This window comes from Poromitra crassiceps, assembly GCF_964638095.1.
Source record: "Poromitra crassiceps genome assembly, chromosome: 14".
Taxonomy (NCBI): domain Eukaryota; kingdom Metazoa; phylum Chordata; class Actinopteri; order Beryciformes; family Melamphaidae; genus Poromitra; species Poromitra crassiceps.
This window is the reverse complement of record NC_139633.1, coordinates 30,651,470-30,670,507: the sequence shown is the minus strand read 5'-3', so window position 1 is coordinate 30,670,507 and position 19,038 is coordinate 30,651,470. Positions and strand designations below refer to the sequence as shown.

Below are 19,038 nucleotides of genomic sequence, written 5' to 3'. Positions count from 1 at the left end.
ACACACACACACACACATCCTTACTGTACAGTACACACACAAGATACACGTTGCTGCTGTCAGGTGAAAGAGAGGGAGAGGAAGCTGAACTAGAGCAGACCTGGCCATTATGTGGCTCATGATGGTTCTGTCTGGCCCGGGAGGTCTCAGACAAACCACACTATTTATGAGGCTAAATCATCAAATCAAATGACCTAAATTGGCTGTTTGGAGTGATTTTCAATATAACAAATGCTGAAGAATAAGTGCACAGGATGTTTTCTATAATTTAATCTAGTGATAAAATTAGAGGTTACGACATGACACATTTTCTTGGCCGTCGGCGACAGTCTGGGTTTCTCATGTGGCCCCGAAAAATAATTGACCGCCCTTGAACTAGCTTTTCTTCTAAAAAGAGAGGAATAGATTTTTTTAACTTGAGAATAAGTGCTACTGAATTGTGATTCTTGGCAATGATGGTGTGATAAGTGAAACAGTCAGACCTTGTGAAATATGGATAAACAGCACACTCTAGTGGCGAGAACAGGAAAGTACTAGTTAGGACCAGTGATGAGTTGTTCCTGGTGAATGGAATGGGGGGGGGTGTCTCTTACAAATGACAGAAGTGATGAAGAGGAGGAGAAAAGGAAGAAGAAAAGGGACAGGAGGGAAACTGACCCTTTGTGTTTTAAATATCAACCACATGATGTGGGGGAAAGTATATTTAATAATCATGGTGAAATGTACTGAGATTTGTAGTTACTTGAGCTACATGTAGAAATACTCTCCAACACTGGCCTCACATCACCTGTGTCAGAGCCAACAAGTTGCACTTGAACATATATTTACGTTAGGGCTGCACAATATATCGTTTCAGCATCGTCATCGCAATGTGCACATGCGCAATAGTCACATCGCAGAGCATGCAATGTCAAGTAAGGCAAATTAACTCATAACACAGTAATGCATGCCCTCTCTGTGACGTTCTAAGCTCTTTTCCTACTAACTATAGTACCTTTACTCACTTAGGATCCTGCAACTCACCCTGGCTGCGGCTAAAAACACACTCACTTCCTACTACATCAACCGTGCACGTTACCCACTAGGCCATCTTCTTAAACAGGCAAGGCTTGATAGACCTATTTAAGACTTTTGGTGAAAATTCCTGTTTTTTTTCATATCGCAATATATATCGCAGAATAAAAAAATATTGCAATGTCAGTTTTTTCCAATATCGTGCAGCCCTAATTTACGTCCTGTCAATAGCTTATTTTATTTACCTTGTAAACACATGGAAGCAAAACAAACAAAGTCAAGTTTCTTCTTCTTCTGATGTTTAATGGCGGTTGGCAAATACCTTTTTGTGCATTACCGCCACCTTCTGAATGTTAGCAGTTTCACAGTCATCTATTTACAGTGTGAAAAACCAAAAACAATGCTCAGCCAAAGTGTTCCAAATATTGTCCATTCTGTCAGCCAGACTCATTTGTCTGAGTTTGATCAAATGCAGTTTATTGTCTCAATCTTTTCCAGTTATATCCACCACATCCAAACACCTCCTGGCAGTGTCCAGCACCACCGTCATATCAACAGCACAGTTTATCACCATGGCAATGAATGCCAAAAATGTCTTCATTTCCATTAAGATAACGTTCCGTTTCCTCGTTCTCCTTCTCCGGTTCCTTCTGTACAACCACCCTACCTTCACTTAGCATCTTCTGCATACGACGACATTCCCCTAGTTTCTCTGATCCTATTCACTTCTCTTTCTTTCTCCTTGGACACTGCACAGACCCCGTGAAGTGATTTCCCTCACAGTGGAAGCACTTAGCTTGCTCTTTCTCAGTGCACCTCTCTTCACGACACTCATCCTTTCCTCACCTGCCACACTTTTCCTTTCCACTACACACAGCAGCCACATGCCCGCACTCTTGACAGCAGAAACACCTGAGAGCAGTGGCGAACCGACCCCCCCCCCCCCACACACACACACACACACACACACACACACACACACACACACAATATAGCCTACTGTACGTGCAGGTCTGAGGTCTCTGTGCGCACTGCGTGCGTCTTTACGCATTGGTGAGGGCGGACTAGTATGAGTTGTCTTCCACAGCCAGCTTCTTTAGGTCGCTGTATCGTTACACACAATAATTACTCCACTACTCCTCTCAGCTATGAGAATGACACTGCATAAACAAATGGATGACAGTGACAGACAGTGACATAGCCTACTGACAGACTGTCAGTAACACACTGTTACTGTGTTACTCTGACAGTCACACAACCACAGTTTTAACAATTAGCTCAATACACAGAAAGCACAACGAACTCAAGTCAAAAACCCGCGGGTGGCTCCCCCTGCCCACGCACCGACAGCAATAAAAAAAAGTTTTAACTTACCAATGACGTTCACTTGATGACAAAACCCATCCTCGCGAAAAGCAACAAGCAAGGCCTCCGAACACACAGCAGTAATATAGAGCATCTCGTGCCGAACTGCATGTAAACGAATCATAAAGTTCCCAGTTGCTAGCCTGGAAATGGCGAAAATCTGATATTTTTGTAGCTGGACAGCTCCAGAAATCCTTTGAAAACGAGCGCTGCGCGCGTCCATTTCCTCCTTTCACACAAAGAAGCCACATCATCATAAACTCCTCCCTCCTTCTCGTTCGTCTCGTCTCCTGGTTGGTTTGTATTCGCGAATGCCTGATAAATATCCCACCCACAACTCAACTAATTGTGATTGGCTAACTCAACAACTCAATGGAATTCTGATTGGTTAAAACACCTGTCATCAAAATTGTCGTCCCCATGTCATGACTAGAATCGGGTCTTCACTGTTGGCTTGTTGTCAATCAACTACCATTTGCGTGGAGGCTGGTGCTATTTTAACCCCATATTTGCTGAAACAAAGTGAGTCCGAGATCATAACAATTTAGGGACATTATTACTGTTGTTCAGCGAATAAAAACAAATAAATAACAAATATACAAATAATTTATTAGGGGGGAAATTATTTTCTTTCCCATTTCTTCTTGGGTATTCACTGAATACCTAGAAGGCCCGGACGGTTCGCCACTGTAACAGGTCTTACCTCATTACAAACATAACCACAGTACACTCCAGAGGAGGTTTTTCCAGTGAGGCATAGGAGGATGGTCCTCCTCTATTAGATTGGGGATTTTATATAAAAAAAAAATATTATCATTTTTTTTTTTTTTTTCATTTTTCATTTTTCATTTTTCATTTTTTTTTATAATAAAATATCAATCAAATGTGTTTTTTCTTATGTGCAGACGCTCATTTTTTCATCCATTATATTCTTATATGCTTAAAATGCTTCAATAACAGTGAGCTGAACTGAACTGAACTGAGCTCCATGCAGAGAGTCACTCTGGCCCTGCTCCCAGCTTGCGGGAGGCAGATAAAAAAACATTCGCCCTGTGGGCGTTTATTTATTTGGTAATTTATCTAATGAAAAATATGATTGGTTGAAAAACACTTGCAATTCACGGAGAACACGTGAGAGTGATGTGTTTTCCAACCAATCATATTGAGCTGGAAGTGATTACGCCCTTAGCCCGGCCGGTGAAACCAGGTGAAATCTAATTGGTTGTTGGTTGGATAGATTGTTGACATTGATTGACATTGCTGTTGTCCACTGCCTCTGGTCTCTCACGCTGAAGAAGTAGGAAGTGAAATCCACTGTCATCACAGGCTGTGGATTTCACTGACAGGATGGATTTACGACTTTTACTGAGACAGTAGCAGCATATCATATTTCCCTCTTATTTTTTTATTTTTTTTTATCAATCAGTAAGTGTTCACAAGCTAGACAGTCGTTGTATTGGATTACCGCCAAAACGAGTTTCGAGTTGCGGGAGCTGCGCGATACGGGCTTTTTGCAATGTCAGAAAACTGGAATATTTGCAACGTCTCGACTGCAGCGTTTCCACGACAGACAGCACGGATATTCAAGTAAGTCAACTGATTTCAAGTTATTCGAGCCTTCTATTAAATTCGGCGTGGAAATGGTTCACCGAGCAGCGCTATTTTTGTCGTATTGAAGTTTCATCCTGTAATTTTTTTATACTAAATCCCGCGACCTTAAATTCACACATTTTTTAACTGAATTTGGCCTGTAAATCGCTGGCTGACAGCGAGCTCAATTTTAAAGCTGGAATGGTGATCTTTATACGATATGAAAGTAGAAGAAATAAGGAATCGATTTGATTGATTGATTGATTGATTTATTTTGGTGAAAAAGTCAACACAGGTACAGGGAAACAGACAGGTTCACCGAGGATAAAAACACAATAAAGCCTTGCGGCTTATTTCCATTGCGGTCCTCAAACGTACAACATTTAGAGACATAAACACACACGAATGGGAATCACCATTCAATACTCGAATTATGGACTATTTACATTATTTCTAGATTTGAAAGGAATAATGGCACGCTTGAATAAAATACAATACATAACATTTGTTGTTACATGTAAGGAATTAACGTCCGTTGCAAACAAACTAGGTGGGGGAGGGAGAGGGATTGCGGGGGTTTAGCAGTGGGGGGCTGGGGGGGAGAAGCTCGTTCACACAGGAACTGGGGGCTATGCATATCGCTCATAGCAGCCTCCATCTATATGGCCCCATTCAGATGAGAACGAGGGAAGGAGGGGGGGGTGAGGATGAAGCGGGATTGGGACGAAGCATGTCAACCTAGGATGTCGGGAAGGGGGGGTAAATAACGCTCCAAAGTTGATGAATTGGAATGTAACTAACATGTTGATGCAGCAGCACTGTCGAGAGTGTGTCTTACCCTGTACTGATAATGATGTTATCTATCACATCCGCTAACCTGTTGCTCGTTGAACAAGTCGGCATTTATCAGCTCAGCTGCACCGTTTACAGACGGGTACATTGGACGGTCTGTGTTGTGTCAAGCTAGACGTAAGGGGGAAGAGGACAGCAAGAGAGAGAGAGAGAGAGAGAGAGAGAGAGAGAGAGAGAGAGAGAGCTTTTACGCGTGGTTTCATGGGGCCTCCGATGCGTAAAAGTCCTTCATTGTTCATTCAGGAATGTTTTCAAGATGGCATTTGATTGTCTTGTCTGCCCACCCAGTGCCCAATTCGGTGTCTGTTCTTTGATTCCTGGTGGGAATCTTTTGCTTTGGATAAGGATTTCTCCGCTGACTGCATGGATTTCTTTTGTGCACAATCTAATGTGCTTTTTTCCCTCTGTCTCCTGCATTATGAAAAGCTTTATAAATCCAAGCAGTAGGCTAATTCTCAGTAATTTACTTAGGTTACTGTAGGCTACATCACCTTCCAGACGGCTTCTAGAAGAAAAAAATGCTTTTAAATGAGCTGTTTGATAAAACTATTTATAAACCTTATTAATAAAAATGCTTATAAATGAGCCATTTAAATTAAATTGACAAATGAAAGACTGATGCTGATTTGCAAAATGCAATTTAAAATGTGCATTTTTTAATCCATTTTCATATTCTTGCTTATTCGTTTTCATAGTATTTGTCCTTTGCATAATTCATTTCGCCTTTACTTTACCATTAGACAACTGTTTTACTTAAAGCACAATTATGCCACACTGTATACAGGTATGGCTCGCACACGAGAAAAAAAAAATGCCCAATTTTTTTTTATCACATCCTCCTTGCATCACCTCCTCCTTGAATCACATCCTCCTTGCATCAGACCCTCCTTGCATCACATCCTCCTTGCATCACACCCTCCTGGCATCACACCCTCCTGGCATCACACCCTCCTGGCATCACACCCTCCTTGCATCACATCCTCCTTGCATCACACCCTCCTTGCATCACATCCTCCTTGCATCACACCCTCCTGGCATCACACCCTCCTGGCATCACACCCTCCTTGCATCACATCCTCCTTGCATCACACCCTCCTGGCATCACACCCTCCTTGCATCACATCCTCCTTGCTTCACATCCTCCTTGCATCACACCCTCCTTGCATCACATCCTCCTTGCATCACACCCTCCTTGAATCACATCCTCCTTGCATCAGACCCTCCTTGCATCACATCCTCCTTGCTTCACATCCTCCTTGCATCACATCCTCCTTGAATCACATCCTCCTTACATCACAGACACCTTCAACCTCGACATGTGTGAAGCTTTTGACCATGTTTGACTCATTCACCTAAAATAGCGATCATAATCACATCACATTTCATTTGACAAAAGTCTATTTGATACTAAAATAGCGATCATAATCATATCATATTTCATTTGATAAAAGTATATTTTATACTAAAATAGCGATCATAATCATATTATATTTCATTTGATAAAAGTCTATTTGATACTAAAATAGGGATCATAATCATATCATATTTCATTTGATAAAATTCTATTTGATAATGAAATGTGGGCATTAGCCCAGCTCCATGCATTATGTTTCTGTATTATAAGACTACTCTTATTTTACTGTAGATGGCACTGTTGGACACATTAAAGCCACACCTCCTAATCTGATCTGTAGTTTATCTGACCTCCTCAGACTTGGTTTAGACTGAGTGATACTGACACTTCTAGACTTTGGCAGTGAAGGTATGATGTTGGCAAAGACATCAGCCTCAGATCAGATCACAGCAGGACTGAAGTCTGTCCGTGTTTCTCGACAGATGAACACATAAAGTCTGTTGACCTGGATGCTGTTGACCAGGATCCAGGACAAAAAAGAACTTAGGCAGCTTCAACTTATTCAGAATGCTGCTGCTAGAGTTCTAACGAAGACTAAGAAAGCTGATCATATCACTCCAGTTCTTAAGTCCTTACACTGGTTGCCAGTGTGTCAGAGAATAGATTTTAAAATACTGTTATTAGTCTATAAATCACTTAACGGCCTAGGCCCAAAATACATAGCTGAATTGCTCCCACGCTACGAACCGTCTAGAACTCTTAGGTCAACAGGGTCCAGCTTATTAACTATCCCTAGGATCAAATCAAATCATGGGAAGGCTGCATTTACCCACTATGCTTCTGCTAGCTGGAACAAATTGCCTGAAGACCTCAGATCTGCCCCAACCTTACTTACTTTTAAAAATAGACTAAAGACTTTTATGTTTACCGTCGCTTTTAACTGCTGACAGCTACTATGCAAACCCAATGAGTGAGCTCTTTCTGCAACTGCTGCGCCTGTTGCTTATTGCACTTTTTATACTCTTTTTTTTTTAAAGTTTTGTTGTGATGCTTTTAAATCTTTTATTTTCCTGTCAACTATTTTATGTGCTTAATGAATGCACTTTTTATACTCGTTTTTTTTGTGATGCTTTTAAATGTCCATTTTACTCTCTTATTTTTATTTTATTTTCCTGTCAACCATTTTATGTGAAGCACTTTGAATTGCCTCTGTGTATGAAATGTGCTATACAAATAAACTTGACTTGACATAATACACATATTTGATACATGAACCATGTGGAATTGTGTTGTGTGACTCTATGACTGTATGATTTAACTCATTGAGTGCCAGCCACTTTTGGAGAACGGACGCTCCCAGTGCCAGAGTTTCAGAGCGTTTTCAGTGATTTCTCGAGGCCCACAGAATATTGTGTGATATTACTATGTAAACACCGAACACGCACAAAGAACGAGGAGACTCTATTGTATCATCAGCAAAAAAAAGTTTATTGATACCATTTTCCGTTCTTTAGTTATGAGCCGGAGAAGATAGGTTGTTTTGAGCAAAAACAGGCGTTTCAAATTAGAAGCTGAGATATTCCGCCTTTTGTGAAATTAAGCATTTCAAGCACATTCACTGAGTCTGAAGCTAATATGTAGTGACGTGGTGTAGTTGTGTGGTGCCCTGCGTGCCTCACCCCCCTCTCCCCCCCTCAGCTGCAAACTCCTCCCCACACTAACACACAGCCTCACGCACCCAGCGTCTATTTTCGGAGTGCTCCGTTTTTGGCTCCCAGCGCGACGCGGAAAAGCCAAACCGGACTGCTGAGAATGGTTTGGCCCTTCGTCGTCGGGTGCTGCTTTTCTGGCGGCTAATCGTGTGAAACTATACAGCAGAGACAGAGAGGCTCAGTTGTGGGCGCGGTTGACTGCTGTTCGCAGCCAACGTTAACTCCAGCCAGAGCAATCTATATGGCTCTGGCTGCAGCATGAGCGGTTTCTCTTTCATCACGGGGCTTTTTCCTGCTGTTTTCCGGACCTTTCTCTAATCTGGAGAGCACTGTCGCCACCTAATGAGTCCGTAAAATAGGTTATACACCTTCAATAGCTACAATATTTGTACAGGAGATGCAGGAGGCTTTGATCCACGTCCCACCATCAAAAAACGCATTTGACGTCGATCGACGTCATTGGCACTCTACGTCACTATTTACTTTGATGTCGATCGACGTCGTTGGCACTCAATGAGTTAATATGATTTGTATGAAGTCTTTCCAATTGTATTTGATGCTTTGAAATCTGAATGGGTTTACACTAGAAGGACCAGAATTCCATAACTAGAATGACTGTAAGTGGTCATTTTGACCACTAGATTCCAAACTCTATAATAATCTCTCATGATAAATACCCAATTGAGAGATTAATGTAGTTATTGTGTTAAGATCTCTTTTGAAAAGACGAAATAACACCAAAATGTGCATTTTAACAAGTTTAAAGAAGTTGCAGATGTGCATTTTAACAAGTTGAAGGAAGTGCCAGAATTCCATAACTACTAGGGCATAAGTGGTCATTTTGACCACTAGATTCCAAACTCTATAATCTCTCATAATAAATACCCAAATGAGAGATGAATGCATTTATTGTTATTGTTAAGATATAAAAAAATAAAAAATAAAACAACACCAACATGTGAAAATGTAGACAAAGAAATAGGTCTAGAACCCTGGGAAATTTAGTGAGATCAAAATGACCGCATATAGTCTTTCGGTAAAAACTGATCAAATGTTCTTTGCCTTTTGTGTAATTCATATAAAAAAACTATGTTAAATGACACTACAGACACTTTTAGGAAAAGTCAGGTACCAGCAGCATTGTATTTTTTAATTCAACAAAGTGAAAATGATTTATATGAAGCCTTTCAAATTGTATTTGATGCTTGGGAATCTGGATGATAGGGTTAAGTGTGCTATTTCCAAACTTGTGACTTTGTGGCCAAAATGAACCTTTTCTAAGATGATGTTGATGAGGACATTATGATGTCATGTTTGACATGTATTATTAGTGCTGCCAGATTGTGGAGTGCCAGAGTGCTACAGACGTTACACTATCTATGAGGAATGGATGCTGCGGTGGTGCAGCGGCCTGCTGCGCCCTGCCGCGACCTCCCGGAGTAATTAGGGTGAATTCCCCCCTCCCTTTTTCACCAGCAGCTGCATTGCGCAAAAGAGCCACCAGGTGGCACGTGTAAGCACTGAGCAGTCTCTATAGGAGGAAGTCACCCAAACACACTGTGGTTTCTGCTCTCTGTCTGTCTACTGACTTTGACATCCTGTGCCAGTGCCATTGCAGTTTATCCATACCAATGGACGGAGCAAACATTTCCAACTTTGAAGCACCTCAAAGACAGACATCGTGACTTCAAGGTGAGTGAGTTTGAATTCATGTTAAGGTTAACGTAAATTGACAACATGTTTCACAATTTCACAAATGCAGACGTCTGCCCAGCATAACATTGTCAAACGTTAGTTTTAGTTTGAGAAGGCTGGCTTTGCTCCGTTTGGCAAAATGAGCAGAGTTGAACGGACAAAACGTCAAGTTCCTATGAAATACAGTTGATCTTAATGGATTATATTGATGCCGAATTGTCAAGAAGACTATCTACATATGACAACTTTGATCTGGTGTTTCTAGAGTTGAGTTTTTACAGAGAGTAGTACTGTTGATATGCTATATTTCTTAAAGGGGCTTTGGTGGAGAAGCGTGGCCATTTTCCCCTCTCTCTTGAGAGGAGAGAGAGAGAGAGAGAGAGAGAGAGAGAGAGAGAGAGAGAGAGAGAGAGAGAAAGAGAGAGAGAGAGAGAGAGAGGAGAAATGGCTGCGCTAACTTCAATACATTTGGCTGAAAGACATTTTAACCACTCTTAGTGAAATAAATAAAAAAGTATATTGAAAAAAAGAAAAGAAAAAGAAAAAAAAGAATCACAATTGTCCCACTAGGCCTATATTGAGATACAAAACTTGAGATAACTAAGTAATGTGAACAGACATTTTTGAAATTGGTGCAGTATTGACCAAGATCACTTCAGTTGGCAGTCACTTTTCCCACATGCCCCTATACTGCATTACAATACAATGCTTTATTGTACCTTGAGGGAAATTTGTTTTCACAGCCTCACATAAATACATAAATATGTAAATACATACATACATACAGTACATACACACACACACACACACACACACACACACACACACTACATACATACTGTATGAATTGAATTGTGGGTTGTGGATGTTAGCATGGTGAAGAAGCAGGGTGAGCAGTAGAGCAGGATGGGTTGTGGATGTTAGCATGGTGAAGAAGCAGGGTGAGCAGTGGAACAGGAGGGGTTGGATGTTAACATGGTGAAGAAGCAGGGTGAGCAGTAGAGCAGGAGGGGTTGGATGTTAGCATGGTGAAGAAGCAGGGTGAGCAGTAGAGCAGGATGGGTTGGATGTTAGCATGGTGAAGAAGCAGGGTGAGCAGTAGAGCAGGATGGGTTGTGGATGTTAGCATGGTGAAGAAGCAGGGTGAGCAGTAGAACAGGAGGGGTTGGATGTTAGCATGGTGAAGAAGCAGGGTGAGCAGTAGAACAGGAGGGGTTGGATGATGCTTTTATACAGTAGTGACAGAAGGTGAGGAGGAGCGACAGAGAGTTCTCTTATATAGTTTGCTTATGGCAGAGAGTCTTTGCTGGCTGTGTTTTTGGATGTCAGTGGTGTGTTGATCAAAACTGAGTTTATTGTCCAGGGTGAGCCGGAGATATTTGAAGGAGTTCACCAGTTCAACAGTTTCATTATTGATGCATGTTGGGTGTATGGTGTGAGCTGGGGTTTGTGATGATCATTTCCTCTGTCTTGATAACAATGATTGAGCTGGAGGTAGTTCAATCAGGAGAGACTAGAGACCAAAGAATGAATAAAATAATATGTATTACAATAAAGTGAATCATGCATTACAGAAAGTATGATGAGAATAAGGTATTGTTATTAGTCTTTGGCGGTTAGACACCGCAGGGAGATCTTGAGAGAGCTGCATCAGCCCAAAGCAGCATCCAGATATATCCCCCTGAGGAGTCTAGATACTGGTGGTGCTGGTGATCTCCTTCTGAGACTCATGATGAGACTCTTCCGACTGGAGAATCTGATAGGTCTGCGATGACCGGGAGGAGAGGGTGAGGAGGAGGGTGCGAGACTGACAGCAGCGGTGTTGAGAGACTGAATGAGACAGAAAAACAGATTTAAGGAGACCGCTGCCAAGCGATTGGCTTACGATGGGGGTGAGAAGCAATGTGATAGGCTTACACTGGAGGAGTGTGGGGTGAGAGGTGATGTGAGCAGTGAGGTGACACTATGGTTGAAAGAGACTAGGCAGCAAACAGCTGATTATTCAATTGAAACCCGGAAATTGACATCTTATTTTGAGCTTGTGAGTAGATTGAAGGGTGGGGAAATAAGTAGTGAACTAAGGAAGTGTAAAATGCATATTATAGTTTTCCAGACTGAACTTACTTTAGAACCACATTTATCTGTGCACCATTGTGTGAAGTGGGATATGGAGTGCTAGTAGGCTGTAACAGAGTTATTGTTGTTGAGGAGTGCAAGTATGGCCGTGTCGTCAGAGTATTTGATGTATGTGATGATGGGTGAGGGGCTGGTGCAGTCGTTGGTGGAGAGTATGTACAGGAAAGGGCACAGCACACAGCCCTGTGGGGCTCCAGTGTTGGTGATGATGATGGAAGATGTTACTGTACCCCAGGGGTTCACAACCTTTTTTGGCTCGTGACCCTACTTTGACGTCACACAAATCTAGGGACCCCAGACATTCAAATTCCGGTGCACCATCGATAATATCATCAGTGATATTGTCAGTGATGTCACACACTATGCTTCTTTCCCCCTGCAGAATTCTGACTTTAATCTGAGAATTCTGACTTTAATCTCAAAAGTTTAACCTTTTTTACTGCCTAGTATCTATAGAAGAGCACTGCAGGAATGAGTCCAGAAGTAGCACTTGGGTTCGTCAGCAGAAGGTCTCTGGGGATTTAACATGGGGACTTAGCTTAAATGCATCAAATAAGGTCTGTTGTTAACAAAAGTTTATGGGCGTGGTCATTTGTGTTCAGCAAGATAATCTTCACATCACTGTAATCTGGACACTCACGGCGTCCCCACAACCCACCTTCACTCAGTGTTTAACTAACCTTTTCTCTGTGTTTGAGTAGAAGTAGTTGTTTGTGGAAAATTCGAGTTGTGTTGTCCCCACAAAGCCTGTTTTTGGTTTCAAGATGTGTGAATGCATACACAGCATGGCCTGGAAGCACAAAATATTTTACTATGAATTTGACGTTTTCTTTATTAGAAGTCTTGTGCATCAAATTGGCCATTTGTTTCTTATATTTTCATAATCTAAGATATTGTCCTTGTCAATATGTGTTTACAGACAGACATCGATGCAGCTGATCCCATGGAGGACTCACAACCTCTCCTGCCAAAGACACAGATCAGTGATGTAACTGGTCCCAACAAGCCTCTGCCACAGGTACATTCATGTTTATGTGGTCAAAGGTCAAAGTCACTGTGACCTCACCAATGCAATTTTCAAGCTCAGTAACACTATATCTCAAAACACCTTGACGGCATTTCTTCACATTTGGCTCAAACACCAAAGTCTGGACAGACATGCATGTTGACTGCTCACTTGTTGGTGGAGGCATATATCCGCCGTGCGGTCGTTCTAGTTTCTCTTTCAAGTCTTGTGCATATTGGCATGCATCTCATCTTAGAGATTTTGTCTGAACAAGTCATCAATCTAATTGTGTGTGAGTGTTTACATCAAATTGGCAATTTTTTTCTTATATTTTCATAATCTAAGATATTGTCCTTAATATGTGTTTACAGACAGACGGCGATGCAGCTACTCCCATGGAGGACTCACAACCTCTGCTGCCTAAGACACAGATCGGTGATGTAAGTGGTCCCAACAACCCTCTGCCACAGGTACATTCATGTTTATCCCTTCAGATTGTATTCTAGAGTCTGTCATGCTTAATGATAGTCGAATATTTCAGACAAATGTTAACCTTCAGAGGGATTTTCTTCTTGGTTAATACATGTGGGCCACTTTTATGGCTTTTGAAATGTTTACTGAACAGTGTTAAATGTTTACTTACTGAACAGTGTTAAATGTTTACTGAACGGTGTTAAATGTTTACTGAACAGTGTTAAATGTTTACTGAACAGTGTTAAAAAACACATTGATGTTTCAAAGTCATAAAAGTGGCCCACGTGTGTGAAAATTATATTGCTGACCACAAATGACCACGCCCATAAACTTTTGTTAGCCACAGACCTTATTTGATGCATTTAGGCCAGGCATGTCTGAAGTCCGGCCCTGGGGCCACAGATTTTAAGTGGCCCTCGGCTTGTCTCTCAAAATATACTGTATGTGGCCCTCTATAGTATTGGTTCAAGATTCAAGATTCAAGATTCAAGTTTATTATTTGTCCCCGAAGGGCAATTTGTGTGCAGCAGACATAAAAAGCATAGCGAATACATGAAAAAACAGAACATGAACAAATTAAAACAAACATGGAGCATGGCAGCAGTTTTCCAGCAGAAAAAGGATCAAGTAAACACAGGATTAACACTTGGTTAATCAAGCAAGTTCAATTAGCATTTTTTCCCTTCACCTAATGATGACAGCACCATCATACAGTTTGTACAGGAACCAAGTAGGAACAGCACAGGCAGAACTAATGTTTTCAGATGGTAAACAAAATATTTAGAGTACATTTGTAGGCCTATGTGATTTTTGATTTAAAAAATGTATAACCCATATGATGCGAGAAGCACCTACACAACCCCCCCTCGCGCCCCCCCCCCTTCCCCGGGATTTTCACAAGATTTCTGCCTACAAAAATATGTCATCCCTGCTGTACTCTATACATTCAGAGTAGAAGAAGTAGTTTGTGGAAAATTCGAGTTGTGTTGTCCCCACAAAGCCTGTTTTTGGTTTCAAGATGTGTGAATGCATACACAGCATGGCCTGGAAGCACAAAATATTTTACTATGAATTTGACGTTTTCTTTATTAGAAGTCTTGTGCATCAAATTGGCCATTTGTTTCTTATATTTTCATAATCTAAGATATTGTCCTTGTCAATATGTGTTTACAGACAGACATCGATGCAGCTGATCCCATGGAGGACTCACAACCTCTCCTGCCAAAGACACATATCAGTGATGTAACTGGTCCCAACAAGCCTCTGCCACAGGTACATTCATTTTTATGTGGTCAAAGTTCAAGTATACTGTATACTGTATGTGGCCCTCTATAGTATTGGTTAATCAAGCAAGTTCAATTAGCATTTTTTCCCTTCACCTAATGATGACAGCACCATCATACAGTTTGTACAGGAACCAAGTAGGAACAGCACAGGCAGAACTAATGTTTTCAGATGGTAAACAAAATATTTAGAGTACATTTGTAGGCCTATGTGATTTTTGATTTAAAAAATGTATAACCCATATGATGCGAGAAGCACCTACACAACCCCCCCTCGCGCCCCCCCCCCCCCCCCCCCTTCCCCGGCATTTTCACAAGATTTCTGCCTACAAAAATATGTCATCCCTGCTGTACTCTATACATTCAGGCGGTGTCTCGTCATAGACGCATGGTCAATGGGTCAGCATGGGGGAAATCCTCCCCTTCTCCCATTCAGGATAGTTAGCATTTAGCTGCTAGCCCAGCCCAGGCAGACAGGATAGGGGATTTAACCCCCGCAGTAAACGCACATCTGAACAGACGTCTATGTACCTGCTCTTGACTCCCCAACCCTGTAGTGTAGAGCCGCATGCAGCACCGTCCACTGGTGAGTCAGCCCATATCTTTTTTTCCCTCCACTGTCTAGTCTCACACGCCAGCCGTAGTAACATTTTGTGGGCGTTCCCACACAGGCTGACTGTATATCTATATGTGCTGACTGCTGTTGTTGACTCCGCCTGCCCGGAGTTGCCACTCTCAACACAGAGGAAGTGGTGAGAAGAAAGGAGGGGGAGGGGCTGCTGGCTGCTGTAGTGTGTGAAGCGCTGTGGGACAGGCTGAGCAGAGAGACTGAGACATTGCTCCTTTCGTAACTGCTTGTCCACATATGATTTCATCATCTCACGGTTCTTTCTCCAGCGGTAGACTCTATAGCGCTGCCTGCTGAAGCCGCCAAGCTGTGGAAATAGGAGAGGCATACGTATTTACAAGTGTCACAGAAACATTTCAAAACACCGACCAAAGCAGAAGGGTTCATTGCTTCTCGGCGGCGAGGTTTGAAACCTTGATGCTGCTAATAAATAACTTTAATATAGAGTACCAATCATTCTGTCTTGTGCTGTTGTGCCCAGCCATCATACTTAACATCTCAAAAAGCAAAGAGCTGGTTGTTGATTTTAGAAAGGATACTCACACTAGCCTCCTTCTTCCTCTTTCCATCAATGGAGAAGTGGTAGAGAGGGTCACCTCCTTCCGGTTCCTCGGGACCACCATCCATGAATCCATATCATGGGATCTCAACACCAGTCTCATGATCAGCAAATCCCACCAGCGACTCTATTTCCTGCGGCAGCTCAAAAAGTCCGGAAGACCGGAAAGAGTAGTACGCCGTGCATCTAAAATCATCGTCTGTCTCACTGTCATCACTTTATTCCACAAGAATAATCAGGAAGGTTAATAAAATCATAGCAGACAAGTCTCATCCGGCACACTACCTCTTCAATCTCCTCCCATCAGGCAGGAGATACAGAAGCATCAAGAGCAAAACATCTCACTTCAGAGATAGCACCTACCTCCAAGCCATAAGACATCTGAACTTGCACTGATTCATTATGTTTTACCTACAGCCCGACTGATACTGGATTTTTGAGGCCGATGCCGATATTAGGGAGTAAAAAGAATATTATTATATTACATTATATTACATTATACATTATATTGCACTTTTTTTGCAATGATCCCTCAAATATCAAACACTTGACAAAGATATGACTTGACATGCCTTAGATCTGTAATGTAGGCAGGATACGGTGCGGCACGGTGGCGCAGTCGGTAGCGCTGTCGCCTCACAGTTAGAAGGTTCTGAGTTCGATTCTCACCTGGGACACTGTGGGCGCTGTGGTTGTGTTCCCCCCCATATCTTCAGTGCCTACTGCCCAGGTGGGGTATCTCGTCGTAAGGGCCTTTCTCTCTGTGTGGAGTTTGCATGTTCTCCCCGTGCTCCCCCCAGGGGGTTCCTCCATATATAACCCCCCCACTAAAAACATGCAGAAGATCAGATCGTCATCGTCATCCGACCAGTGACGACAACATCCGAAGTTGGTCCCTGGGCGCTGTACGAGAAAGCGACCACTGCTCCTGGCCTGCCCCTTGGAGGAAAGGACATGCCTGGATGGGTTAAATGCAGAGGACACTTTTCACCGGCCACCGTCAGCATGAGTGTGTTGTGGCCGCATGCATGTATTGTGGTGTTCGTGTGACAATAAAAGACGGGCTTGTCCGTTACGAGAGTTTTTTTTTTATATTTTACACCTTATCAATAAACTTTATTGTCCAAAAATTGACATCAATGCAATGAAATAGTAAACTTCACTGGGAATTTAACAATTATAAATAACTAGAAATACAAAAACACAAATAGAACAAATATATATAACTTAAGCCAAGATAAATTATAAAATTAAAAAACGTAAAAAATAAAAAATATCTGCAATATCGGCCAACATATCGGCCGATACGATATATCGGTTATCGGCCAATAATATCAGTGGACCGATATATCGGTCAGGCTCTAGTTTTACCTATAGCACTTTAAACTGTATGCACTTTGTGCTGAATACGACACTGCTGGGTACTGTTCCTGAATGTTGTTTCCTGTGTTTAATGGTTGTTTGTATATTGTGTGCTGCTGCACTGTCTTTGTCTGACAGTGAACCAAGACAAATTCCTATCAACTATGTTGATATGGCAATAAATGTATTGAATCTTGAATCTTGAATAGCGCTTCACAGCGCCCCTCTGGTCGGAAGCACATGGAAGAACAGATAGAGCAGTGGTTCCCAACCTTTTTACACCAAGTCCCACCTGAGAAAGTAGTTGGCTCTCCAAGTACCACCATATGACCGACGTTAAAATACAGTCTATTCAGCCAGGCCCGTAGCCAGGGTTTGAGAAATACCGAGGTCATTTTAGCGCGGCGTGGGGGGACCAGGGGGGGCTGTGCACCCCCGGATAGAAAATTTTGTCCATTTTAAAGTAAAATGCTTCAATCTGGTGCACTTTGAGAGCAAAATGAAGAGGCTAGATCTATAAAGAACTACATACATCATGTTAGATTAATATCCTCTTTACTGTGCTGTTGCTTTAAAATGATACAAAAAATAAATGTCTCCCCATATGATATAATTTATAATCTGCATACAGGTCACATGGCAGAATACTGCTCAATTAAATACAATGGCCCATCTACACAAACATCACTTACAGGGGAGTTACTTACCCATTCACTTCAATAGAACTGTCCCCAAAGTCTAGCCCCAATCTAGCCTCAATGCAAAATCTGAATGTTGTGAGTTATCTCTCTTCTATAGCACACAGAGAGGAAGCAAATTGTTGCATTTCCGATCAACTGTCGCATTAAAACATCAATGACAGATTAATAGATCTGGGGACCAGGGCTATTTTTCCAAAAAAAAAAAAAAATTTGGTGTGGAAAATACCGAGGTCATGACCTCGGTGTCCTCAATGGTAGCTACGGGCCTGTATTCAGCTATGCACAGTTCACGCAGGAGGCAAATATATTCCAACCTGCAGCCTATGTGCAACCTGCAGCAGCTGCACTTGTGCTGGGTTGACTGCTGTCTTCACCTCCTTGTGCTTCATCGTTGCTGCTCTCCTCTACTACAGCTCTTTTACGATTCCCTCCCGTTTTGATCCACTTCATAATTTAAACATTGGGATTCCAGGGATCAAGTACCACCAGCAGGGGGGGCGCAAGTACCACCTACCTTGAGAAACACTGCCAATAATATTAATAATTATTATTTCACTTTCACATGTTTGAAAACTACTACTAATGACCACCATAGATTTTGCACAAAAACTAAAAACTAATTTTTTTTTTTTTTTTTTTTTTTTGAATTTTCACAGAGCCTTCCAAGTACCACCAGCAGGGGTCGCAAGTACCACCTACGGTACGCGTACCGTAGGTTGGGAACCACTGAGATAGAGAAAGCACGGCGGCCATCTTGGCATTTGGGGGGAAAAAATGATATCACCGTCACATAATTTGGATAAAAAGAAGCACTTATTAGCAGCATTGAGCATTCAAACGCCGCCGAGAAGCAATGAACCCTTCTGCTTTGGTAGGTGGCTTTGAAATGTTTCTGTGACACTTGTAAATACGTGCGCCTCTCTCTTACAGCTTGGCAGTTTCAGCAGCACTAGTCTACTGTGGTCCAGCAAATGATGAAGGAGAAACAGTTATGAAAGGAGCAAAGGGGAGCCCATGAACAGTGACTGTGCTCAGTGCGCTGTTTTTTATTCTCTATTTTCTTAGGGGTGCTGAGATTAAATTATGGGGTGTTTGAGCCCACCCAAAAAAGGTCTAAAACCGCCTGTAGGCATTTGAATTTGATGGCCGCCCATATTTATTTGAGCCGGACTAACATTATACGCATTACAAACTGAAGAGCGACAACGGAAGCTTCTATCTCAATGTGACGGACAGCAGACAGAGAGAGGGTAAACAAAGTAAATACATGTGTTTATATCTCAATGTGATGGACAGCAGACAGAGAG

At 42.0% G+C, this 19,038-nt stretch overlaps 1 protein-coding gene across 1 annotated transcript in view; it reads left to right on the top strand.

Moving 5' to 3' along the window:
• LOC310789135 (NACHT, LRR and PYD domains-containing protein 3-like) overlaps positions 1-19,038 on the top strand; it is a gene marked incomplete at both ends in the record, with an annotated part of 107,516 nt that overhangs the window by 35,569 nt on the left and 52,909 nt on the right. The window contains 2 exons of the mRNA XM_083650728.1: positions 13,096-13,194; positions 14,372-14,470. Coding sequence (XP_083506854.1) covers positions 13,096-13,194; positions 14,372-14,470 — 198 coding nt within the window. The remainder of the gene's footprint in view (positions 1-13,095; positions 13,195-14,371; positions 14,471-19,038) is intronic.